The sequence below is a fragment of the Hemiscyllium ocellatum genome, chromosome 42 (genome assembly GCF_020745735.1).
Source record: "Hemiscyllium ocellatum isolate sHemOce1 chromosome 42, sHemOce1.pat.X.cur, whole genome shotgun sequence".
NCBI classification, from domain to species: domain Eukaryota; kingdom Metazoa; phylum Chordata; class Chondrichthyes; order Orectolobiformes; family Hemiscylliidae; genus Hemiscyllium; species Hemiscyllium ocellatum.
In genome coordinates this window covers 33,591,770-33,617,706 of record NC_083442.1, presented here as the reverse complement: position 1 = coordinate 33,617,706, position 25,937 = coordinate 33,591,770, and the positions used below count along the sequence as shown (strand labels likewise).

General features: G+C 49.6%; 1 protein-coding gene across 1 annotated transcript; it reads right to left on the bottom strand.

Annotated features, from left to right (window-relative positions):
• Nucleotides 1-8,427: 8,427 nt before the first annotated feature.
• Nucleotides 8,428-21,365, bottom strand: serinc4 (serine incorporator 4). Its single transcript, XM_060853688.1, has 6 exons — nucleotides 21,267-21,365; nucleotides 20,281-20,459; nucleotides 17,296-17,375; nucleotides 15,987-16,080; nucleotides 14,168-14,857; nucleotides 8,428-8,593 (listed from the first exon to the last, which is right to left on the bottom strand). The coding sequence occupies exons 1-6, from the start codon at nucleotides 21,348-21,350 to the stop codon at nucleotides 8,428-8,430; spliced, it is 1,293 nt and encodes a 430-aa protein (XP_060709671.1). The 5' UTR covers nucleotides 21,351-21,365.
• Between the last annotated feature and the right edge of the window lie 4,572 nt (nucleotides 21,366-25,937).

Here is a 25,937-nt window from a genome sequence, read left to right as displayed (position 1 = left end):
TTCCTTTACATTGGCAAGACCAAACGCAGACTGGGTGACTGTTTCATTGATTCTGTCCGCAGGAATGAGCCCGACCTCCCAGTTGCTGGCCATCTCAATAAACCACCTTCCTCTCAAGTAAATATTTCTGTTCAGCTCCACCAACACCAGCTCACTTTCTGCTGACGCACAGTCTAGCCTCGAGGTCTCAACATTGAATTCAATAACTTCAGAAATTGACCACCTGAAGTCTGCTCTCCTTTTTTTACATTCTCTCCCACCCACTTCCCCCACGGCCATGTCGCGTTTGTGACTTGCTTACTTTGCACTTGTTAGAAAGAACCAGTTCTTTCCCTTTCACACCTTAATTTACACCCTTTTATGCATTTCACATTTTCTTTCTCCACCATTCGCCACCCTCTTTGACCTCTGCACTGTGGCCTCTATACCATCTGCCCTTTTGACCCTTCTCCACCTTTGTCAAAAGCGTTTAAATAAACCAATTTTCCAACACTTTTTTCCAGACCCTTTAGTTCTCAAGAAATCACACCAGTCTTCAAACATTAACTTTGTTTCTCTCTCTACAGATGCTGCCTGACCTGATGAGTTTTTCCAACATCTTCTGATTTTATTTCTTGTTATAGACAGATTTTTAACGAGTGATGGGCTGAAGGATCATGGAAAATGGGCATGGAAGTGGAGTTGAGGCCGAGATGAGATCAGCCATGATCATATTAAATGGCAGGGAAGAATGGAGGGGCTGAATGGCCTCCTCCTGCTCTTAGCTCTTACATTCTTATATTCCTGGTACATTCTCCTCAACAAATCAGAGTGCACTAGTTGAACCAATTGGAAACCCTTTCTTATTCATTATAAATTGTGGTTCCCTTTGAAATTTCTGTCCTGATGACTAGAGTCATAGAGTGATACAGTACGGAAACAGACGGTTCAGTCCACCCCAACTTGACATCCCAATCCGACAAAATGCCATTTGCCAGCATTTGGCCCTTATCCCTCTAAACCCTCCCTATCCATATACCCATCCAGATACCTATAAATGTTGCAACTGTACCAACCTCCACCACTTCCTCTGGCAGCTCATTCCATACACACACCACCTTCTGCATGAAAAAGTTGCCTCTCAAGTCTCTCTTAAATCTTTCCCCTCTCACCTTAAAACTATGCCCTCTAGATTTGGACATCCCCGACCCCAGAGAAAAGACTTTGTCTATTTATCCTATCCATGCCCCTCATGATTTTATAAACCTCTATAAGGTCACCTCTCAGTCTCCGATGCTCCAGAGAAAACAGTCCCAGCCTGTTCAGACTCTCCCTCCAGCTCAAACCTTCCAACCCTGCCAATGTCTTTGTAAAGATTTTCTGCACCTCCTCAAGTTTAACTACATCTTTCCTATAGAAGGGTGCTCAGAACTGCATGCAGTATTTTAAAAGTGGCCTCACCGATGTCCTGTACAGCCACAGTGTGACACCCCAACTCCTGTACTCAGCGCACTGACCAACGAAGGCAAACATATAAAACACCTTTTTAACCGTCCTGTCTACCTGCAACTCCACTTTTAAGGAACTCTGCACCTGTAGCCCGAGGTGTCTTTGTCCAGCAACACTCCTCAGGTCCCACAAGACAAAAAGCTTCCATGTCATAACGTCTCTTTACAGCATTCTGTTTGTGGAAAACACTAGGATACATGCAGATGTGTTTGTGAGTTTGTGACTGACCATCTATGGGAGCCTTTATCGTGTGTGTGTGTGCGTGCGCGCGCATGTGTGCGTGTGTGTCTGTGTGGAGGTGGGCGGGGGCGTGTGTGCGCGTATGTGTGAGTGTGTGCGTGTGTGTGCATGTGCATGCGTGTGTGTGTGCATGTGTGTGGTTGTGTGTGTGTGTGGGTGTGAGTGTGTGTGTGTGTGGATGGGTGTGTGTGTGTGCATGTGGGTGTGTGGATGTGTGTGTGTGGATATGTGTATAGGTGTGTGTGCGTATGTGTGTGTGTGTGTGTGTGTGTGGGTGGGTGTATGAGTGGGTGTGTGAGTTGTGTGTGTGTGTTCATGGGTGTGTGTGGGTATGTGTGTAGGTGTGTTTGTGGGTGTGTGGGTGTGTGTGTGTGTGAGTGGATGTGTGTGTGGGTGTGTTTGTGGGTGTGTGTTTGTGTGTGTGTGGGGGGGTGTGTATGTGTGAGTGGGTGTGTGAGTGGGTGTGTGTGTGGGTTTGTATATTTCTGTGGGTGTGTGGGTGTGCGCGTGTGTGTGTGGGTGTGTATGTGTGTGTTTGTGGGTGTGTGTGTGGGTGTGTGTGTATGTGTGTGTGGGTGTGTTTGTGGGTGTGTGTGTGGGTGTGTTTGTGGGTGTGTGTGAGTGTGTGTGTGGGTGTGTTTATGGGTGTGTGTGTGGGTGAGTGGGTGTGTGTGTGGGTGTGTGTGTGGTGAGTGGGTGTGTGTGTGGGTGTGTGTGTGGGTGTGTGTGTGGGTGTGTGAGTGGGTGTGTGTGTGGGTGTGTTTGTGGGTGTGTGGGTGTATCTGTGTCATTGTCAAGACTGATTTTTCATGTGAAATTTGTTGAAACTTTGAACTCTCGGGTTGTGAACCCTGAGCTCAGTCTCCTGGGGCTATCCCCAGCACAGAGTGCAGTGCAGTATCAGTGGGTGGACACACTTTCAAATCTTGCTGTTGGATTTTAGTTCAGCCTGAAACTGCTGTCATTCGCTGGCAGCAACTTGCTGCGGGGTGTCATCAGGAATTCCAGCCTTGCCTCAAGTTCACCCAATGTCCAAACATTTCAGGAATGTGGAGGCAGGTAATTTACCGATCGGGCAGTTTAACAATTAACCAGTGGAGGATGTAAATATCTGCTCTCTGAAGTGGATCCGTGTTATATTACAGAGAACAGAAGGGTAATCAATTACATCGCCCACATGGTGAAATATCAGTCACTGAAGCCCAGACATAATCAACTCCATCAGGGGAGAAAGTGGTCCTGAGAGGAGGAGGGTGGGGGGAGAGGTCAGGAACAGAGGAGCAGGCGGGTGGGGGGAGCAGGAGAGAAAGAAAGGGCTGGAATAGCATTGCAGGGGCAAAGGGGGAGAGAAGGGAAATGAGGGGGAGTGGCAGTGTAATGTGGAAAGGTAATGATGGATTTGGGAAGGATAGTAAGGAAGAGTGAGAAGGCAGCTCCTCGAACCTGTTACACGGGAACAGGAGGAGGCCATTCAGCCCCTCGAACCTGTTACACAGGAACAGGAGGAGGCCATTCAGCCCCTCGAACCTGTTACATGGGAACAGGAGGAGGCCATTCAGCCCCTCGAACCTGTTACATGGGAACAGGAGGAGGCCATTCAGCCCCTCGAACCTGTTACACAGGAACAGGAGACCAGTCAGCTTCTTGAATCTGTTGTTCTGAAATCGTGTTTTCTTATTTTCTATTTTTAAGCGTCACTCAAAAGTCATGGACGCGCTGTTTCTGTTTGAGTCCTGTGCTTCTAGAGGCATTACGTTGCGATGTGATGAGCAGGAATGTAGTTTTTGAGGGTGGGCACCGTTCTCATGACATCAGAAATCTGTCTCTGCACTTCCCGGGTCAGGGACTTGTTCATTGTTCCTGCCTCTGGCTGGAATCTAAACATCTGGGAGTTGTAGGGAAGCCTTAAGATGGAGCTGGGATTTTATAAAAATCTAGGGAACAGAAACAGAGCCAAAATGCATGACTATTGCATTTATGTAGCACATTCACATACCCAAAGCCTAACATCATTCTGTCCTCGCCTGAAACACTGCCTAAACCCTTAACACATCGACCTAGCTGTTGGGTCAGCCCAAACATTCCATCACACAGGCTAGCTGCTAGGGGGTGGGTTAATAGCCAGTGTGTGGGGTAATGGCCAGTGTGTGGGGTAATGGCCAGTGTGTGGGGTAATGGTCAGTGCGTGGGGTAATGGCCAGTGTGCGGGGTAATGGCCAGTGTTTGAGGTAATGGCCAGTGTGTGGGGTAATGGTCAGTGTGTGGGGTAATGGCCAGTGTTTGAGGTAATGGCCAGTGTGTGGGGTAATGGCCAGTGTGTGGGGTAATGGTGTGTGGGGTAATGGTCAGTGTGTGGGGTAATGGCCAGTGTGTGGGGTAATGGCTAGTGTGTGGTGTAATGGCCAGTGTGTGGGGTAATGGCCAGTGTGTGGGGTAATGGCTAATGTGTGGTGTAATGGCCAGTGTGTGGGGTAATGGCCAGTGTGTGGTGTAATGGCCAGTGTGTGGGGTAATGGCCAGTGTGTGGGGTAATGGCTAGTGTGTGGTGTAATGGTCAGTGTGTGGGGTAATGGCCAGTGTGTGGGGTAATGGCCAGTGTGTGGGGTATTGGTCAGTGTGTGGGGTATTGGTCAGTGTGTGATGTAGTGGCCAGTGTGTGGGAAAATGGCCAGTGTGTGGGGTAATGGCCAGTGTGTGGGGTAATAGCCAGTGTGTGGGGTAATGGCCAGCGCGTGGGAAAATGGCCAGTGTGTGGGGTAATGGTCAGTGTGTGGCGTAATAGCCAGTGTGTGATGTAGTGGCCAGTGTGTGGTGTAGTGGCCAGTGTGTGGGGTAATGGCCAGTGTGTGGGAAAATGGCCAGTGTGTGGGGTAATGGCCAGTGTGTGGGGTAATAGCCAGTGTGTGGGGTAATGGCCAGTGCGTGGGAAAATGGCCAGTGTGTGGGGTAATGGTCAGTGTGTGGCGTAATAGCCAGTGTGTGGGGTAATGGCCAGTGTGTGGCGTAATAGCCAGTGTGTGGGGTAATGGTCAGTGTGTGGGGTAATGGCCAGTGTGTGGGGTAATAGCCCGTGTGTGGGAAAATGGCCAGTGTGTGGGGTAATAGCCAGTGTGTGGGGTAATGGCCAGTGTGTGGGGTAATGGTCAGTGTATGGGGCAATGGTCAGTGCGTGGGGGTAATGGTCAGTGTGTGGGGTAATGGCCAGTGTGTGGGGTAATGGCCAGTGTGTGGGGTAATGGCCAGTGTTTGGGATAATGGCCAGTGTGTGGGGTAATGGCCAGTGTGTGGGGTAATGGTCAGTGTGTGGGGTAATAGCCAGTGTGTGGGGTAATGGCCAGTGCGTGGGGTAATGGTCAGTGTGTGGGGTAATGGCCAGTGTGTGGGGTAGTGGTCAGTGTGTGGGGGTAATGGTCAGTGTGTGGGGTAATGGCCAGTGTGTGGGGGTAATGGTCAGTGTTTGGGATAATGGCCAGTGTTTGGGATAATGGCCAGTGCGTGGGGTAATGGCCAGTGCGTGGGGTAATGGTCAGTGTGTGGGGTAGTGGTCAGTGTGTGGGGGTAATGGTCAGGGTGTGAGGTATTGGCCATGATGCACTCTGAAACAGAACAAATCTGATAAACCAGCAACATCTGAAAATGAACATCACACCACCTCCCTACTTGGAACGTTAGTTTTGATCGGGTGATGATTGGTTCATGGAGTGTAAAGATCTGACCTAAACAGAATGATAAATCGAGGCCAGTGTAACAGGTTTTATTGAGAACATTACAAAGTTCAGGTCATTGAACATGGACATTTCCTGTGGTCCAGTTTGAGGGCTCTCATTTAAGACAGAGAGGACTCTGGGCAAAGCTCAGGCTTGACAGCTTCCTGTCTCCAGATTGTGAACATTGAACAATTACAGACAAATTCCCACTCTCTGTCCATGTGTCTGTGAGAGTTTTAGGGTTGGGATTGCCCGTGTAAAGATGGGAATCTGGATATCTTGCAAAATGTCCAGATTACAGAGGAGGAAGTCCTGGATGTCTTGAAACGGTTAAAGGTGGATAAATCCCCAGGATCTGATCGGGTGTACCCGAGAACTCTGTGGGAAGCTAGAGAAGTGATTGCTGGGCCTCTTGCTGAGATATTTGTATCATCAATAGTCACAGGTGAGGTGCTGGAAGACTGGAGGTTGGCAAACGTGGTGCCACTGTTTAAGAAGGGTGGTAAGGACAAGCCAGGGAACTATAGACCAGTGAGCCTGACTTTGGTGGTGGGCAAGTTGTTGGAGGGAATCCTGAGGGACAGGATGTACATATTTGGAAAGGCAAGGACTGATTAGGGATAGTCAGCATGGCTTTGTGCGTGGGAAATCATGTCTCACAAACTTGATTGAGTTTTTTGAAGAAGTAACAAAGAGGATTGATGAGGGCAGAGCAGTAGATGTGATCTATATGGACTTCAGTAAGGCATTCGACAAGGTTCCCCATGGGAGACTGATTAGCAAGGTTAGATCTCATGGAATACAGGGAGAACTAGCCATTTGGATACAGAACTGGCTCAAGGGTAGAAGAAAGAGGGTGGTGGTGGAGGGTTGTTTTTCAGACTGGAGGCCTGTGACCAGTGGAGTGCCACAAGGATCGGTGCTGGGTCCTCTACTTTTTGTCATTTACATAAATGATTTGGATGCGAGCATAAGAGGTACAGTTAGTAAGTTTGCAAATGACACCAAAATTGGAGGTGTAGTGGACAGTGAAGAGGGTTCCCTCAGATTACAACAGGATCTGGACCAAATGGGCCAATGGGCTGAAAAGTGGCAGATGAAGTTTAATTCAGATAAATGTGAGGTGCTGCATTTTGGGAAAGCAAATCTTAGCAGGACTTATACACTTAATGGTAAGGTCCGAGGGAGTGTTGCTGAACAATGAGACCTTGGAGTGCAGGTTCATAGCTCCTTGAAAGTGAAGTCACAGGTAGATAGGATAGTGAAGAAAGCGTTTGGTATGCTTTCCTTTATTGGTCAGAGTATTGAGTACAGGAGTTGGGAGGTCATGTTGCGGCTGTACAGGACATTGTTAGGTCACTGTTGGAATATTGCGTGCAATTCTGGTCTCCTTCCTATCAGAAAGTTGTTGTGAAACTTGAAAGGGTTCAGAAAACATTTACAAGGATGTTGCCAGGGTTGGAGGGTTTGAGCTACAGGGAGAGGCTGAACAGGCTGGGGCTGTTTTCCCTGGAGCGTCAGAGACTGAGGGGTGACCTTATAGAGGTTTACAAAATTATGAGGGGCATGGATAGGATAAATAGACAAAGTCTTTTCCCTGGGGTGGGGGAGTCCAGAACTAGAGGGCATAGGGTTAGGGTGAGAGGGGAAAGATATAAAAGAGACCTAAGGGGCAACGTTTTCACACAGAGGGTGGTACGTGTATAGAATAAGCTGCCAGAGGATGTGGTGGAGGCTGGTACAATTGCAAATTTAAGAGGCATTTGGATGGATATATGAATAGGAAGGGTTTGGAGGGACATGGGCCTGGTGCTGGCAGGTGGGACTAGATTGGGTTGGGATATCTGGTTGGCATGGACGGGTTGGACCGAAGGGTCTGTTTCTGTGCTGTACATCTCTATGACACTATGACACTGCCATCACCAAGTGACAGAGAATCAGTCTGAGGGCTGTCTGGGACTCCTGCTCGGCAGAGACAACTCCAAAAAATCCCAACCCAGAGACTGACCGTTGATACTGAGGAGGGGCCAGTCCTGTCCTTTACAGGAAAGACACAGAGGAGGCCATTCAGCCCGGTGTGCCAACTCTTTGAAGTATCAATCCAAAGATTCCCAGTCCCTGGCTCTTTCGCCACACTTCCCTTCAGTTTTTATTTGATTCCCTTCGGAATGCTCCTGTCGTTCCAGATCCCAGTCTCCTCTCTCCCTGTGGCTCTTTCCCAATTCTCTTCCCTCTCGTCACTGCAAACAGTCTCTAAACAAGGGTCAGCCCAGACCAGAAACGTGAACTCTGTTCCTCTCTCTCTCTCTCCACAGATGCTGTCAGACCTGCTGAGCTTCTCCAGCACTTTTGTCTGCTTTTGTTTCAGATCATCGGCAGCTGCAGTTCTTCGTCCTATTGGACCGTTTCTCCACCTTTACTCCATCACCCGCCCTTTCTTGTTTAAAGGAATTCTTTGGTTGTTTCAGGGGCCACGCAGAGAGTGGGACCAGAAAAGATCAGTGGGACAACAGAGCCCCTCCCCCAAAGGATATTAATCAACAGGTTGATTCTGGTCAGTTTGCTTCCTGGCAGCTCACAAATGGCCAGATGTATTCAGTATGATCTTGGAGTCTGTCCTGGTGGGATTCGAACTCTCGGGATCTCCTGAGCGATGTCAGAGTTATAAAACCATCATGTGGAGACAAACTCCAAAAACCTGTGCCCGAACCCCCATCTCAGGTTAGCGTGCTGTACCCTCAGTGTTTGTGAAAGGAAGCAGAAGATTGGCTTCTAGAAGATTCCATCCAGTTCACTGTTGCTTCTAAAATCACAGAGAGAGTTCCCAGTCCCAGAGCATTCCCAATCCTGGCAAGTATTCCAAATCCTAGAAAGCGTTCTCAATCCCTGTGAGTGTTCCCAATCCCAGAGAGTGTTCCCAATCCCAGAGAGTGTTCCCAATCCCAGAGACTGTCCCCAGTGGCAGTGAATGTTCCCTAGTCCTGACAAGCAGCTATTTCACGTGGACCGCACGCCGTCTCTCACTGTCTACACAGCATGGCGGGGCAAGGAGGATCAGCAGGTACAGCAGCAGACAGAGCCAACAGGAACAACTCTTCACCCAGAATGTGGACCAGCTTCCCTGGGAAAACACCGTCTCCAGCGTTGCAGACTCATAGCTGGCGCAATCATCAAGGGACAGAGAGACCGAGAGATAGAGACAGACAGAGAGACAGAAACAGAGACAGAGAGACCGAGAGATAGAGAGATAGAGACAGAGAGACAGAGAGACCGAGAGATAGAGACAGACAGAGAGACAGAAACAGAGACAGAGAGACCGAGAGACCGAGAGATCGAGACAGACAGAGAGACAGAAACAGAGACAGAGAGATAGAGAGAGAAAGAGAGAGTCAGAGACAGAGAGAGATAGAGAGACAGAGACAGAGAGATAGAGAGAGAGAGAGACAGAAAAAGATGGAGAAAGAGATAGAGAGACACAGAGACAGAGAGAGAGAGGCAGAGGCAGACAGACGGAGAGACAGAGACAGGAAGAGAGATAGAGACACAGACAGAGGGAAGGACAGACAGACAGCAAGTGACAGAGACAGAGGGAAACAGAGAGAGACAGATAATGGTGGGGAAAGAGCGAGAAGAAACAGTGGGACAAGGAGAGACAGAAGCAGGGTCAGACAGAAGGAGGGAGAGAAATGGAGACAGAGAAGTGGAGATAGAGAGATTGAAAGAGACAAAGAATGATGGAGAGCAACAGAGATAGATAAGGAGAAAGAAGGAGGGTAAGCAAGACAGAGGGAGAGGGAGACAAACAGGTAAGAAAAACAGAGCGAGAGAAAGATCATTCACAATGATGTAAGTGCATCTTTTCATCGAGAAATTGATATACTCTAGAAACTGTTTTAAAATGTTGAAATGTAATTACTGACTCGGCCTTTAGTGTCTATATCAAAAACAATAAACAGGAAGACTCCACCTTTGTTCAACAAGAATTCCATCAAACCTGACCAGAAAAGCAGACTGACTGGGGCCTGCTGCTCTATGCCTGGATGATTCTCCCCTGGAACTTTGTCCTGACTCTCACCACCTTCTAGTCAGCTTTTCACTACGGGTTTGGTTAACTTTCCCATCCATTACACATTATTCCCTTTGGGAGTGAGTTCCAATCCTTTCCCAACTGTTTCTCCTGAATTCCTGAGTGGATTCAATGTGACTGTCTGCTATTGATTGACCCTCCCCCACAGCCCCCCTAGTTTTGGTTTCCGCTCTCACCATGGCGTCATGGATACGGCACAAGCTCAGATCAGTCCATCTCCACCAGAAATCCAGGCCGATGGGGGGGGCAGGGAGCGAGAGAATCCTTTCTGATTTCTCAATGGAATTTAAACTGAGTTCGCTGTCATTTCCCCTTCCTGGGTAAAGGGCCTATAGTCCCATTGGCCACACCCTCTGCCTGTTCTGCCCTGGTGCCTCGAGATAGACTGGGAGGGAATCCAGGCAACTTCCAGGCTCTCCCCATCACGGTCTCTCTCACACACACACACACACACACACACACACACACACACACACACACACACACACACACACACACACACACACACACACACACACACACACACACACACACTGGGGATAAAGCCCATCAACAACAGCTTGAAGCCAGGACACTGAGGTCAGGCAGAGCATCTTCCAGGGATGGCTACTGGCAGCTCGGTGTGGATCTCACAAGATCAACACGAGTGGCTTCACACCCGACCCCTCACCCCAAACACCCCACTCACCCAAACACCCCCCCACCCCAAACACCCCACTCACCCAAACACCCCCCCACCCCAAACACCCCACTCACCCAAACACCCCAAACACATCCCTCACCCAAAACACCCCCCACCCCAAACACCCCCCTCACCCAAAACATCCAACCCAAACACATCCATCATCCAAAACTTTCCCCATCACTCCCCTCTCCCCAAACACAACCCTCATGCCAAACACTCCCTTCACCCCAAACACCCCCTCACTTCTCACCCCAAACATCCCCTCACTCAAAAAAACACCCCCTCACCCCTAATACCCCCTGACCCAAAACATTCCCCACACCCCAAACACTCCCCTCACCCCCCCACACCCCATACACCCTCCTCACCCCAAACACTCCCCTCACCACATACACCCTCCTCACCCCAAACACTCCCCACACCCCAAACACTATAAGACCATAAGGCATAGGAGTGGAAGTAAGGCCATTCGGGTCATCGAGTCCACTCCGCCATTCAATCATGGCTGATGAGCATTTCAACTCCACTTATCCACATTCTCCCCGTAGCCCTTAATTCCTCGTGACATCAAGAATTTATCAATCTCTGCCTTGAAGACATTTAGCGTCCTGGCCTCCACTGCACTCTGCGGCAAAAAATTCCACAGGCCCACCATTCTCTGGCTGAAGAAATGTCTCTGCATTTCTGTTCTGAATTGACCCCCTCTAATTCTAAGGCTGTGTCCACGGGTCCTAGTCTCCTCGCCTAACGGAAACAATTTCCTAGCGTCCACCCTTTCCAAGCCATGTATTATCTTGTAAGTTTCTATTAAATCTCCCCTTAATCTTCTAAACTCCAGTGAATACAATCCAAGGATCCTCAGCCATTCCTCGTATGTTAGACCTACCATTCTAGGGATCATCCGTGTGAATCTCTGCTGGACACGCTCCAGTGCCAGTGTGTCCTTCCTGAGGTGTGGGGACCAAAACTGGACACAGTACTCCAAATGGGGCCTAACCAGAGCTTTATAAAGTCTCAGGAGCACAACGGTGCTTTTATATTCCAACCCTCTTGAGATAAATAACAACACTGTATTCGCTTTCTTCATCACGGACTCAACCTTTAGAGAATCCTCGACTAGAACTCCCAGATCCCTTTGTACTTTGGCTTTACGAATTTTCTCACCGTTTAGAAAGTAGTCTATGCTTTTATTCTTTTTTCCAAAGTGCAAGACCTCGCATTTGCTCATGTTGAATTCCATCAGCCATTTCCTGGACCACTCTCCCAAACTGTCTAGATCCTTCTGTAGCCTCCCCACTTCCTCAGTACTACCTGCCTGTCCACCTAACTTTGTAACATCAGCAAACTTCGCTAGAATGCCCCCAGTCCCTTCATCCAGATCATTAATATATAATGTGAACAGCTGCGGCCCCAACGCTGAACCCTGCGGGACACCGCTTATCACCGGCTGCCATTCCGAAAAAGAACCTTTTATCCCAACTCTCTGCCTTCTGTTAGACAGCCAATCCTCAATCCATCCCAGCAGCTCACCTCGAACACCATGGGCCCTCACCTTGCTCAGCAGCCTCCCGTGTGGCACCTTATCAAAGGGCTTTTGGAAGTTGAGGTAGACCACATCCACTGGGTTTCCCTGGTCTAACCTACCTGTCACCTCTTCAAAGAATTTCAACAGGTTTGTCAGGCACGACCTCCCCTTACTAAATCCATGTTGACTTGTTCTAATCAGACTCTGCTCTTCCAAGAACTTCGAAACCTCATCCTTAATGATGGATTCTAGAATTTTACCAACAACCGAGGTTAGGCTAATGGACCTATAATTTTCCACACACCCACACCCCAAACACTTCCCTCACACCAAACACTCCCTATACCCCAAACACCCCCCACACCCCAAACACTTCCCTCACACCAAACACTCCCCCTCACCCCAAACACCCCCCACACCCCAAACACTTCCCTCACACCAAACACTCCCCCTCACCCCAAACACATCCCACACCCCAAACACCCCCCACACCCCAAACACATCCCTCAACCCAAACACCCCCCACACCCCAAACACACCCCACACCCCAAACACTTCCCTCACACCAAACACTCCCCCTCACCCCAAACACATCCCTCACCCCAAACACTCCCCACACCCCAAACACATCCCTCACACCAAACACTCCCCCTCACCCCAAACACCCCCCACACCCCAAACACTCCCCCTCACCCCAAACACCCCCCACACCCCAAAACACATCCCTCACCCCAAACACTCCCCACACCCAAATCACCCCCCACAGCCCAAACACTCCCCTCACCCCAAACACTCCCCACACCCCAAACACATCCCTCACCCCAAACACTCCCCCTCACCCCAAACACCCCCCACACCCCAAACACACCCCACACCCCAAACACTCCCCTCACCCCAAACACCCCCCACACCCAAAACAACATCCACACCCAAAACACTCCCCCACCCCAAAAACATCCCACACCCAAACACCCCCCACACCCCAAACACACCCCACACCCCAAAACACATACCTCACCCCAAACACACCCCACACCCCAAACACATCCCTCACCCCCAACACCCCCCACACCCAAAACAACATCCACACCCAAAACACTCCCCCACCCCAAAAACATCCCACACCCAAACACCCCCCACACACCAAACACCCCCACACCCCAAACACCCCCACACCCCAAACACACCCCACACCACAAACATACCCCTCACCCCAAACACCCCCATCACCCCAACCCTCCCCACACCCCAAACACTTCCCTCACACCAAACAGCCCCCATAAGCCAAACACCCCCCACACCAAACAACCCCTCATCCCAAACACTCCCCACACCCCAAACACACCCCCTCCTCAAACACACCGAACACCCCCCACAGCCCAAACTCATCCGACACCCCAAACACCCCCTCACCCCAAACACCCCCCATACCCAAAACACTCACGACACCCGAAACACTCCCCTCACCCCACACACCCACACACCTCAAACAATCCCTATACCCCAAACACCCCTCACACCCGAAACGCATCCCACACCCCAAACGCATCCCACACCCCAAATGCATCCCACACCCCAAAACTCCCCTCACCCCCAACACCCCCTCATCCCTAAAACCCCCCACACCCGAAACACTGCCCTCACCCCAAACACTCCCCACACCCCAAACACCCCTCACACCCCAAACACTCCCCTCACCCCAAACACACCCCACACCCAAAACACTCCCCACACCCAAAACACACCCCTCACCCCAAACTCTCCCCTCACCCAAAACACTCCCCACACCCCAAACACTCCCCTCACCCCAAACACTCCCCACACCCAAAACACTCCCCACACCCCAAACACACCCCTCACCCCAAACTCTCCCCTCACCCAAAACACTGCCCACACCCAAAACACTCCCCACACACCAAACACCCCCCACACCCAAAACACTCCCCACACCCAAAACACTCCCCACACCCCAAACACACCCCTCACCCCAAACACCCCCCCACACCCAAACACCCCCCCACACTCCAAACACCCCCCCACACCTCAAACACCCCCACACCCAAACACCCCCCCACACCCCAAACACACCCCCCACACCCCAAACACACCCCCATCATCCTGAACACCCCCCACACCCCAAACACCCCCATCATCCTGAACACCCCCCACACCCCAAACACCCCCATCATCCTGAACACCTCCAACACCTCAAACACCCCCCTCACCCCAAACACCCCCTCACCCCAAACACCCCCCCACACCCCAAACACACCCCCACACCCCAAACAGCCCCATCACCCCAAACACCCCCCTCACCCCAAACACCCCCAAATACCCCAAACACCCCCCACACCACAATCACCGTCCTCACACCAAACACCCCCCCACACTCCAAACACCCACTCCACCCCTAACAATCTTCTTCTTAGACGTACTTGAACCAGTTGGTCAGGGTCATCATGACATAGAGTGAGGCCAGGAAGAACACAAAGTGGAAGGAGGAGTAACTGTAGGTGACTCGGTCCCTCTCATCGTGGATCACCTCCTGACCTCCCGTCACCTCCACCTCGCAGCTCGGTAACTCCTCGTCCAGACAGCAGAAGCAACATGACGCTTTCTTGAACTCGTATCTGTAAACACGGACCATCCACGATGGCCCAAACACTTTGGCCAGGTAAGAGGCTTCGTTGCAAGCAAACAGCACGCAGCAGTACATGACGGCAGCTCCAAAGATGGCAATGAGCCTGCCCTTGGCCTGAACGCCATTCTCACTGACACTCGGTGAGCACACACTGATGTTCTGACCCTGATATTGCACTGTCTCTGGGGGCCGGCTAGACAGGGCAGAGAAGGTCAGGTACATGACATAGCAGCTGATGATGGATGCCTGCAGCAGACTGCTGTGGGGCTGCCTTTGCTGAACACACTGACTACGGGATAACAGTGACACCAGGAAACACAGACTGATGTTCAAGATGAGCAGGGCCTTGTTGACCAGGCAGCCCGCGGGGTGGGTGTAGAACTTGTACATGAGCGAGAACGCAGTCACTGCCAGAGCATAGAACAGCAGGGTCACAGCCAGTACAGCAATACTCCACCACTTCCCATGTGCAGCTCCTGTCATCCTGTCAGAGAGCAACAGCCACTGTGAGAGCCCAAAGTGACTGATGAAACATTACCCCAATGCAATCCACATCACAGACCGTTCCTGATTCACCTGGGACCACCAGACTGAAGTAGCAGAGATAGTTCATTCACCCAGAATTACCCAGCTCCCAGGACAGGGACAGCACGGGGTTAGATACAGAGTAAAGCTCCCTCTACAATGTCCCCATCAACACTCCCAGGACAGGGTTAGATACAGAGTAAAACTCCCTCTACACTGTCCCCCATCAAACACTCCCAGGGACAAGGACAGCACGGGGTTAGATACAGAATAAAGCTCCTTATACAATGTCCCCCATCAAACACTCCCAGGACTGGGTTAGATACAGAGTAAAGCTCCCTCTACACTGTCCCCATCAAACACTCCCAGGACAGGGACTGCACGGGGTTAGATACAGAGTAAAGCTTCCTCTACACTGTCCCCCATCAAACACTCCCAGGACAGGGACAGCACGGGGTTAGATACAGAGTAAAGCTTCCTCTACACTGTCCCCCATCAAACACACCCAGGACAGGGACAGCATGGGGTTAGATACAGAGTAAAGCTCCCTCTACAATGTCCCCATCAAACACTCCCAGGACAGGGACAGTACGGTGTTAGATACAGAGTAAAGGTCTCAGTGAAGTCAAAATGTGAAACCACCTGTGATTTCTGACTTCTCGAGCCTCCCTGTTGGTGATGGTGCCTTATTCCAGGTCCCGACTCTGGAATTCCCTTCCAGAACCTTTTGGATTCTGATCCTTGGTTTAACACCGGCTTCGAACAGCTCTCTAGCGGAGTGTTGCCATGGCCTCACTGAGGGAGTGTGCCCGGTGATTGGCCGATGGGTTGCCCGTTCCCCAGGTGGTTTGCTGACCCTGATACACTGGTGTTCTCGCTGGAGCTGCACTGTCCCTGGGTGCTACCCCCCCAGGGGCACCCAGCCCACTGACCACAGCAAACTCAGGCCCAAGCCACTCTCTAGAGCTCGGCTGGTGCTGGTCTGCCAAGTCACTGTGCCCTCAGTGATGGGCACTACCTGATCCTGCACCATCAGGGAAGGGGCAGCTGTTTGGGCCAGGAGACATTGTCCGCAGAATTGGACTCACCAGTTCTTGTTCCAGAAATGTGCAAACACACTGATGAGAGAGAGCTGCATCAAAATGAACAAGAGTGCTCCAGTCACACCAACATATCGCCAAACTGTGATCCACCCGGTAACAGCGTTGACCAGGGAAGAGAGAGAGACAGAAGAGGAAGTGCAGACATTAGTCAGAAAACTCCCTGACAGACATACACAGATGAGGAAAACTAAAGGAATCACTCAGACCACAGGCCATCAGGTTCTGACTGACAGTCAGCTCACTCAGTAGCAGGGAGGGGTTTTGATTGTTTACTGGTATCAGCCTCTAGTAATGAGTTTACAACAACCTCAGTCACCAGGTGCAGAACCCCACAGTGACGCCCTTGGCCCAGATCCATCAGGGTCCTCCCTGAGGCCCCTCACTCTCATCTACAGAGAGGGTCCCACAGTCTTACATCTGGAGAGAAGTCTTCCTAGGGGCCATTTGAATGCACCATGACAAACGCTTGTCACCATCTCACTAATACTCCACTCACTCCCTCACTCAGATGTTGTTCACACAAATTATTTGTTCTCCCTGGTGACAGTGAGTAAGATCGAGTGGGTGAGAGAGACTGAGACAAAGTAATGTCTGTCAACACTGTTGCCTCACAGCAGAAAGGGACTTAGGTTCGATTCCACCCTCGGGTGACGGTGAGTGTGAAGTCTGTACATTCTCCCCGGGTCTGCGTGGGGTTTCCTCCCACAGCCCAAAGATGTGCAGGTTGGGGTGGATTGGCCATGGGAGAATGCAGGGCTAGGGTAGGGGAATGGGTCTAGATGGGGTGATCTCTGCTGTGGACTCGGACTGAATGGCCTCTTTCTGTGATGCAGGGATTCGTTGAACAGTGGGACAGGGCTGGGTCAGGTGTGACAGAGGTGAACAGCAGCTATAGGTAAGAGGAATGGAGGGGGGTGGTGTTCTGGGGCAAATGTGGTTTCATTTGTTGGGGTTTCCTGCCATCTGGTGGCTATGAGTTGGCTATACATCAGCTTTAGCGTCCAATCCCATATCAGACTTTCCCACACAGAAATAGGCCATTTGGCTCATCTGGTTGGAATGGGGAAGAGGAGATTGACCTGAATTCCTGCTCCTGTTCACACTGCAGTAACAGCTACTGTTTCTGAGGATGACCATCAGGGCCAGAGTCCACCAGGTCAGGCTGTGCGGCACCCCATGGTTGAATCTTCTGTTGCCACTCACTATCTCTGGGTCATACATGAAACAGAGCTACCAAGGTGGTTTACTGGAAGCTGCCTCTGTCGGGGTGAAGGGAGTTTATAAATTCACTCACCGTGCAGAAACGACTCATCAGGAATAAAAAAGGCAGCGGTGGAGATGCCGACCAACATCAGGAATTTCACAAACCAGAACCTAAACCAGAGAGTAACAGAGTCATAACACCGAAACAGAGTAACAGAGTCATAACACCGAAACAGAGTAACAGAGTCAATAACACCGAAACAGAGTAACAGAGTCATAACACCGAAACAGAGTAACAGAGTCAATAACACCGAAACAGAGTAACAGAGTCATAACACCGAAACAGAGTAACAGAGTCAATAACACCGAAACAGAGTAACAGAGTCATAACACCGAAACAGAGTAACAGAGTCATAACACCGAAACAGAGTAACAGAGTCATAACACCGAAACAGAGTAACAGAGTCAATAACACCGAAACAGAGTAACAGAGTCATAACACCGAAACAGAGTAACAGAGTCAATAACACCGAAACAGAGTAACAGAGTCATAACACCGAAACAGAGTAACAGAGTCATAACACCGAAACAGAGTAACAGAGTGAGTGAGAGACTGAGACAGAGTAACAGAGTCAATAACACCGAAACAGAGTAACAGAGTGAGTGAGAGACTGAGACAGAGTAACAGAGTCATAACACCGAAACAGAGTAACAGAGTGAGTGAGAGACTGAGACAGAGTAACAGAGTCATAACACCGAAACAGAGTAACAGAGTGAGTGAGAGACTGAGACAGAGTAACAGAGTCAATAACACCGAAACAGAGTAACAGAGTGAGTGAGAGACTGAGACAGAGTAACAGAGTCAATAACACCGAAACAGAGTAACAGAGTGAGTGAGAGACTGAGACAGAGTAACAGAGTCAATAACACCGAAACAGAGTAACAGAGTGAGTGAGAGACTGAGACAGAGTAACAGAGTCATAACACCGAAACAGAGTAACAGAGTGAGTGAGAGACTGAGACAGAGTAACAGAGTCATAACACCGAAACAGATTAACAGAGATGAGTGAGAGAGACTGAGACAGAGTAACAGAGTGAGTGAGAGACTGAGACAGAGTAACAGAGTCAATAACACCGAAACAGAGTAACAGAGTGAGTGAGAGACTGAGACAGAGTAACAGAGTCAATAACACCGAAACAGAGTAACAGAGTGAGTGAGAGACTGAGACAGAGTAACAGAGTCATAACACCGAAACAGAGTAACAGAGTGAGTGAGAGACTGAGACAGAGTAACAGAGTCATAACACCGAAAAAGATTAACAGAGATGAGTGAGAGAGACTGAGACAGAGTAACAGAGTGAGTGAGAGAGACTGAGACAGTGTAACAGAGTGAGTGAGAGAGACTGAGACAGAGTAACAGAGTGAGTAACAGTGAGTGAGAGACTGAGACAGAGTAACAGAGTGAGTAACAGTGAGGGAGAGACTGAGACAGAGTAACAGAATGAGTGAGAGAGACTGAGACACAGTAACAGAGTGAGTGAAAGACTGAGACAGAGTAACAGTGAGTGAGTGAGAGACTGAGACAGAGTAACAGAGTCAATAACACCGAAACAGAGTAACAGAGTGAGTGAGAGAGACTGAGACAGAGTAACAGAGTCAATAACACCGAAACAGAGTAACAGAGTGAGTGAGAGACTGAGACAGAGTAACAGAGTCATAACACCGAAACAGAGTAACAGAGTGAGTGAGAGACTGAGACAGAGTAACAGAGTCATAACACCGAAACAGATTAACAGAGATGAGTGAGAGAGACTGAGACAGAGTAACAGAGTGAGTGAGAGACTGAGACAGAGTAACAGAGTCAATAACACCGAAACAGAGTAACAGAGTGAGTGAGAGACTGAGACAGAGTAACAGAGTCAATAACACCGAAACAGAGTAACAGAGTGAGTGAGAGACTGAGACAGAGTAACAGAGTCATAACACCGAAACAGAGTAACAGAGTGAGTGAGAGACTGAGACAGAGTAACAGAGTCATAACACCGAAAAAGATTAACAGAGATGAGTGAGAGAGACTGAGACAGAGTAACAGAGTGAGTGAGACTGACACAGTGTAACAGAGTGAGTGAGAGAGACTGAGACAGAGTAACAGAGTGAGTAACAGTGAGTGAGAGACTGAGACAGAGTAACAGAGTGAGTAACAGTGAGGGAGAGACTGAGACAGAGTAACAGAATGAGTGAGAGAGACTGAGACACAGTAACAGAGTGAGTGAAAGACTGAGTCAGAGTAACAGTGAGTGAGTGAGAGACTGAGACAGAGTAACAGAATGAGTAAGAGTGAGTGAGAGACTGAGACAGAGTAACAGAGGTGAGTGAGAGAGACTGAGACAGTGTAACAGAGTGAGTGAGAGACTGAGACAGAGTAACAGAGTGAGTAACAGTGAGTGAGAGACTGAGACAGAGTAACAGAGTGAGTAACAGTGAGTGAGAGACTGAGACAGAGTAACAGAGTGAGTGAAAGACTGTGACAGAGTAACAGTGAGTGAGAGACTGAGACAGAGTAACAGAGTGAGTGAGAGAGACTGAGACAGAGTTACAGGGTGAGTGAGTAACAGAGAGAGTGAGTAATAGAATGAGTGTGACAGAGACATAGTAAGAGAGTGAGACTGAGATAAAGTAACAGAGTGAGTAAGATTGAGAGAGACTGAGACAGCATAACAGTGAGTGAGACTGAGATAGAGTAACAGAGTGAGTGTGTAACAGAGAGACTGAAACCAAGACAGAGTAACAGAATAAGAGAGTGAGACTGAGATAGAGTAATAGGTTGACACTGTGACAGAGTGCTGTCAGCCACAGTGAGGAATGTTTGATCAGGAAAATGTGGAAACGTGGAATTTAAAACCAAACTGGGAAACTGTGATCCTTTCAGAGAGAATTAAGCAGGTCAATGTGCAGGCAATGATTGGTCAACAAGGAAATGGATCGGTGAGTGTGTGTGCAGTGATTGGTCGTTTGGTTTGGTTTGATATCGTTACAGTCTCTCTCATACAGAGACAGGTTTCGATTCTCTGATTACCCGTTGTGAATCAGGGCTCTGAAATCCCGACTGGACTTGACGTTGAAGAGGAACACACAGAGGAGCAGGTAGAAGCAGGCCGTGCCGAAACAAACTCTGTACACCGCCGAATATCCAATTAACATGTCACAGTCTGAGCCTGGCTGCAACTGTTCACAGAAAGACCTGAAGAAAGGCACCTGCAGCAGAGACAGAGACAGAGAGTCAAACTGCTGCAGCATGGGCTCAACATGAGAAATGGGACCAATATCAACTATTCCTGCAGCACCATCAACTCCATGAGATACAATCTTTCATCTGCCCAAATGTCTGGCTCTCTCAGTGGGGCAGCAGGCTCCATGGTCTGGGGTGAGGGGCTGAGGGACACAAGTCTGGGGCAGAGGCACTGCCTGAGAACTTTCTGTTATTATGTAGCATGTGGCCACTAATTTACTGAAACCTTTGTAGCTTCTACTGGAATAAAGACAGTTTCTTGTCATAGTTAGTTCAAATAGAGGCGCTGCAGAGTAGAAAGTACTCACCCGAGAAAGGTGATATTTGTTATGTTTTCTGTACAGTCTGATTTGAATTATTTTGTAATTTTTTGTTAAATAATATTTTTGCAAAAGAAAAATCCAACCATGCTAAATGTCGACAGGTTAAGGAGAATTGAAACACAACAGTCATTAAAAGGCATTCACATCAGTGTGAGGGTGAGAGATCTCACTCAGCTCATCGCCTGGTTGCCCCACAGCCCATGTACACTCTCCCATCATTAACTCTACTCAAACAGTTGATCCTGTACCATGTACACTGCCTCCTCTTGGTGGAATAATTGAACATTGCGGGTGGGAAAGAGGCAAAAGAGGACATTTGGAACTCAGACGACTACAGCACTGGAGATGACAGAGATAGGAAGGAGGAAGTGAGGGCTTGCTAGGATTTTGCTGGATAGAGAAGGCACAGAGTGGATGACAGTTTGATGTGAACTCATGGTTTGTACTTACTCTCTCTCTCACTGACTCTGCAACTGTCCTGGAGAGCAGGAGGCAGCAGCCAGTGGAGCTGACAATATGATACAGGGTGTACATCAGCCGGGACCCAGAAGAAACTTTAATTCCTGGCAGGAAGGGACAGCACAGAGAGCAGGGCGAAGGGCCACAGCAGCAGCTAATCTGAGAGGAACAAAATGGAACATCAATTTACAGCAGGCAACACGCAGGAAACAGGACCTACCCCCAGAATGCTGCACCCTCTGCACAGCCCTATCTAACCCCGGGAATATCTTCTTCAACAAATTAAGTACTGTCCAATTTGGAAAGGGGTCATATTCCACTTCAGTTCCCCTAGTGTCCCTGACAAACCTCTCCCAGGACAGGGACAGCACAGCATTAGATATAGAGTAAAGCCCCTCTACATTGTCCCCCATAAAACACTCCCAGGACAGGGACAGCACAGGGTTAGATACAGAGTAAAGCTCCCTCTACACTGTTGCCCATCATACATTCCCCAGGACAGGGACAGCATGGAGTTAGATACAGAGTAAAACTTCCTCTACACTGTACCCCCATCAAACACTCCCAGGACAGGGACAGTACAGGGTTAGATACAGAGTAAAGCTCCCTCTACACTGTTGCCCATCATACATTCCCCAGGACAGGGACAGCACGGGGTTAGATACAGAGTAAAGCTCCCTCTACACTGTCCCCCATCAAACACTCCCAGGACAGGGACAACACGGATCAGATACAGAGTAAAGCTCCCTCTACACTATCCCCCATCAAATACAACCAGGATAGGGACACCATGGAGTTAGATAGAGTAAAGCTCCCTCTACATTGTCCCCCATCAAACTCTCCCAGGGACAGGGACAGCATGCATTTAGATACAGAGTAAAGCTCCCTCTACACTGTCCCCCATCAGTTCCAGGACAGGGACAGGATGGGGGTTAAGTACACTGCACATCTCCTTCTACACTGTCCCCCATCAAACTCTCCCAGGATAGGTACAGCACGGGGTTTGATATAGGGTAAAGCTCCCTCTACAATGAAATTGCCCGCTCTATTACCCTGGGCAAGTGTTGCTATATTTTCCCCGTGACACCTCCTGTGATGGGAGTAGCTCAATATTTTTCACAGTTCCCCAGTCGGAGCATATTTGTTCAGTTCATGCCTCATCATGGTGATGGCCATCAGCAGAATAGTAACTAGTTGGCAGTCTCAGCCACCCCATTGAAAATCACCAAATTGTCTTGCTTTTTGGATGTTCTCAGCCAGAAGAGACGATTACAAACTCCATTCCAGTTTGTAATGACAGGTAGAGTGGCAGAACGAAGCTGTCTGTCTGCCCGCTCTCTGAGACTGAGTGAGTGGCTGTACACTTCTGGCACATAACCCTGAAATACAATAAGTCTGTTGTCCCATGCTGTAGCTTGGGACTGCTGGCAACAAGACAAAACAACAGACACACGTACAAATCCCACTACAATGGGAAGCTTCAATTAACATGAAACTTTGCAATTTCTGAATCAGAAACCCGAGAATGTAAATTTTCAGTGTGTAGGCTTGACAATACTCTTCAAAGTGAGAAATCTTCCATTGTTAACAACTCTGGGTGGACAGAAAAACTCACATGTCGTTAGCTCAATGCTTTCTGGAAGGATCGAGCAAACAATCTCATGAGGTACAAACTCGATGGGCCAAATGGCCTTACTTCCAATCCTACGTCTTATGGTCTAAACTCATCCAGGTGATAAACAGAACGGTCAGAATTTGCCATGCTCCAATAATCCAAGTGGCCTGTTCTGTAAACCTGGAGAGGGGGCTGTTCCATTAGGTTTTCAAACACTGCGACAGTAAATGTACACAGTACTGCTCATTAATTTGAATACAATTTTAACCAACACGATAAAAGTTGTCTCGGTCTAAAATTGGTATTCAAAAAATTCAACCCCTTCCAGAAGGTGCTGTCTCTCACTGGGATACAGTTCCTGAAGGGGCTGACTCTCACTGGGATACTGTTCCTGAAGGTGCTGACTCTCACTGGGATACAGTTCCTGAAGGGGCTGACTCTCACTGGGACACAGCTCCTGAAGGTGCTGTCTCTCACTGGGATACAGTTCCGGAAGGGGCTGTCTCTCACTGAGATACAGTTCGTGAAGGGGCTGACTCTCACTGGGATACAGTTCCTGAAGGTGCTGACTCTCACTGGGATACAGTTCCTGAAGGGGCTGACTCTCACTGGGACACAGTTCCTGAAGGGGCTGATTCTCACTGGGATACAGTTACTGAAGGGGCTGACTCTCACTGGGACACAGTTCCTGAAGGGGCTGACTCTCACTGGGACACAGTTCTTGAAGGTGCTGTCTCTCACTGGGATACAGTTCCTGAAGGGGCTGACTCTCACTGGGACACAGTTCCTGAAGGTGCTGTCTCTCACTTGGATACAGTTCCTGAAGGGGCTGACTCTCACTGGGATACAGTTCCTGAAGGGGCTGACTCTCACTGGGACACAGCTCCTGAAGGTGCTGACTCTCACTGGGATACAGTTCCTGAAGGGGCTGTCTTTTACTGGGATACAGTTCCTGAAGGGGCTGACTCTCACTGGGATACAATTCCTGAAGGGGCAGACTCTCACTGGGATACAGTTCCTGAAGGTGCTGACTCTCACTGGGATACAGTTCCTGAAGGTGCTGTCACTGGGATACAGTTCCTGACATGGCTGCTTCTTACTGGGATACAGTACCTGAAGGTGCTGTCTCTCACTGGGATACAGTTCCTGAAGGGGCTGTCTCTCACTGGGATACAGTTCCTGAAGGGGCTGTCTCTCACTGGGATACAGTTCCTGAAGGTGCTGTCACTGGGATACAGTTCCTGACATGGCTGCTTCTTACTGGGATACAGTACCTGAAGGTGCTGTCTCTCACTGGGATACAGTTCCTGAAGGTGCTGACTCTCACTGGGATACAGTTCCTGAAGGTGCTGACTCTCACTGGGATACAGTTCCTGAAGGTGCTGACTCTCACTGGGACACAGTTCCTGAAGGGGCTGTCTCTCACTGGGATACAGTTCCTGAAGGGGCTGACTCTCACTGTGATACAGTTTCTGAAGGGGCTGACTCTCACTGGGATACAGTTCCTGAAGGAGCTGTCTCTCACTGGGATACAGTTCCTGAAGGGGCTGCCTCTCACTGGGATATTAATTAAATAGCCACTGTTTGCCCAAGTTTTATTTTTTCTGATGTGTGGTCAGACAGAAAGAGACCCTGACTTCATTATGCAAAATCCAAAGGCAATTCTTCATGTGGCTCTTTCATTAATCCCACAGTCTCTTTCAGCTGCAATGACTGAGATCAGTAACTCAGTTTACGGCAGAGACACTGTTCTCTGTTGGAGTCTGCTCTCGAAGGTGCATTTCCCAATAAAACTGCAGGTGCTGGCAATGAGTTAATTCCTACGAAAAACGTGGCGCAGAAATAAATCAGAAATCCCAGAAAAAAAGTTGTACTTACATAATCCCTTTCACACTCAAGTTCCTAACTGCTTTCAGGCCAATTCATTATTTGCTGAATTGTCATCACTGCTGAAATGGAAGTTAGTGCTGCACTGCCTCAGCATTGACCATTTCACGGTGTGCCACTCCCTCAGCACTGACCCTCCGACAGTGTGACACATCCGCAGTACTGACCCTCCAGCACTGCAGAACTCCCTCAGCACTAATCCTCCGAGAGTGTGGCACTCCCACAGCATCGATCCTCCGACAATGTGACACTTGCTCAGCACTGACCCTCCGACAGCCTGGCACTCCCTCAATACTGACACTCCGACAGCGCGGCACTCCCTCAGCACTAATCTCCGACAATGTGGCACTCCCTCAGTACCGACGCTCCGACAGTGTGGCACTCCCTCAGTACTGACCCTCCGACAGTGCAACACTTAATCAGCACTGACCCTCCGACAGTGCGGCACTCCCTCAGCACTGACCCTCCGACACTGCGGCACTCCCTCAGCACTGACCCTCCGACAGCGCGGCGCTCCCTCAGCACTGACCCTCCGACAGTACGGCACTCCCTCAGCACTGACCCTCCAACATCGCGGCACCCCTCAGCACTGACCCTCCGACAGTGCGGCACTCCCTCAGCACTGACCCTCCAACATCGCGGCACCCCTCAGCACTGACCCTCCGACAGTGCGGCACTCCCTCAGCACTGACCCTCCAACATCGCGGCACCCCTCAGCACTGACCCTCCGACAGTGCTGTTTGGTCCTGGAAGCCATTCATCATCTTAAATCTTATTTTCCCTACTTATCAATCTGATTCAAACACCAGCTGTTTTGACTTCAACTCCCCATCCTACTACTCGACCTATTTCCCTCTCATCTCAATAAAGATATTGAATCAAATAATCCAGATAGTGTGGAAACAGGCCAGTTAGCCCATCGAGTCCACACCAACCCTCTGAAGAGCGTATCACCCTGTACCTGCAATTTAACATGGCCAGTTCACTTAAGCTGCAAATCTTTGGAGTATGGGAGGAAAGTGGAGCACCTGGAGGAAATCACACAGACACAGGGAGAACATGCAAACTCCACACAGTCACCCGAGGGTGGAATCGAACCCAGGTCCCTGGCACTGTGAGGCAGCAGTGCTAACCACTGAGCCACCATTCCACCCTATCTT

Coding starts and splice junctions, on each gene's coding strand:
- serinc4 (XM_060853688.1), bottom strand. CDS start 21,350: ATGTACACCCTGTATCATATTGTCAGCTCCACTGGCTGCTGCCTCCTG. Junction 20,460..21,266: donor CAGAGTCAGTGAGAGAGAGA/GTAAGTACAAAC, acceptor TCTCTGCTGCAG/GTGCCTTTCTTCAGGTCTTT. Junction 8,594..14,167: donor ACCCTGACCAACTGGTTCAA/GTACGTCTAAGA, acceptor TGATTGCGCCAG/CTATGAGTCTGCAACGCTGG.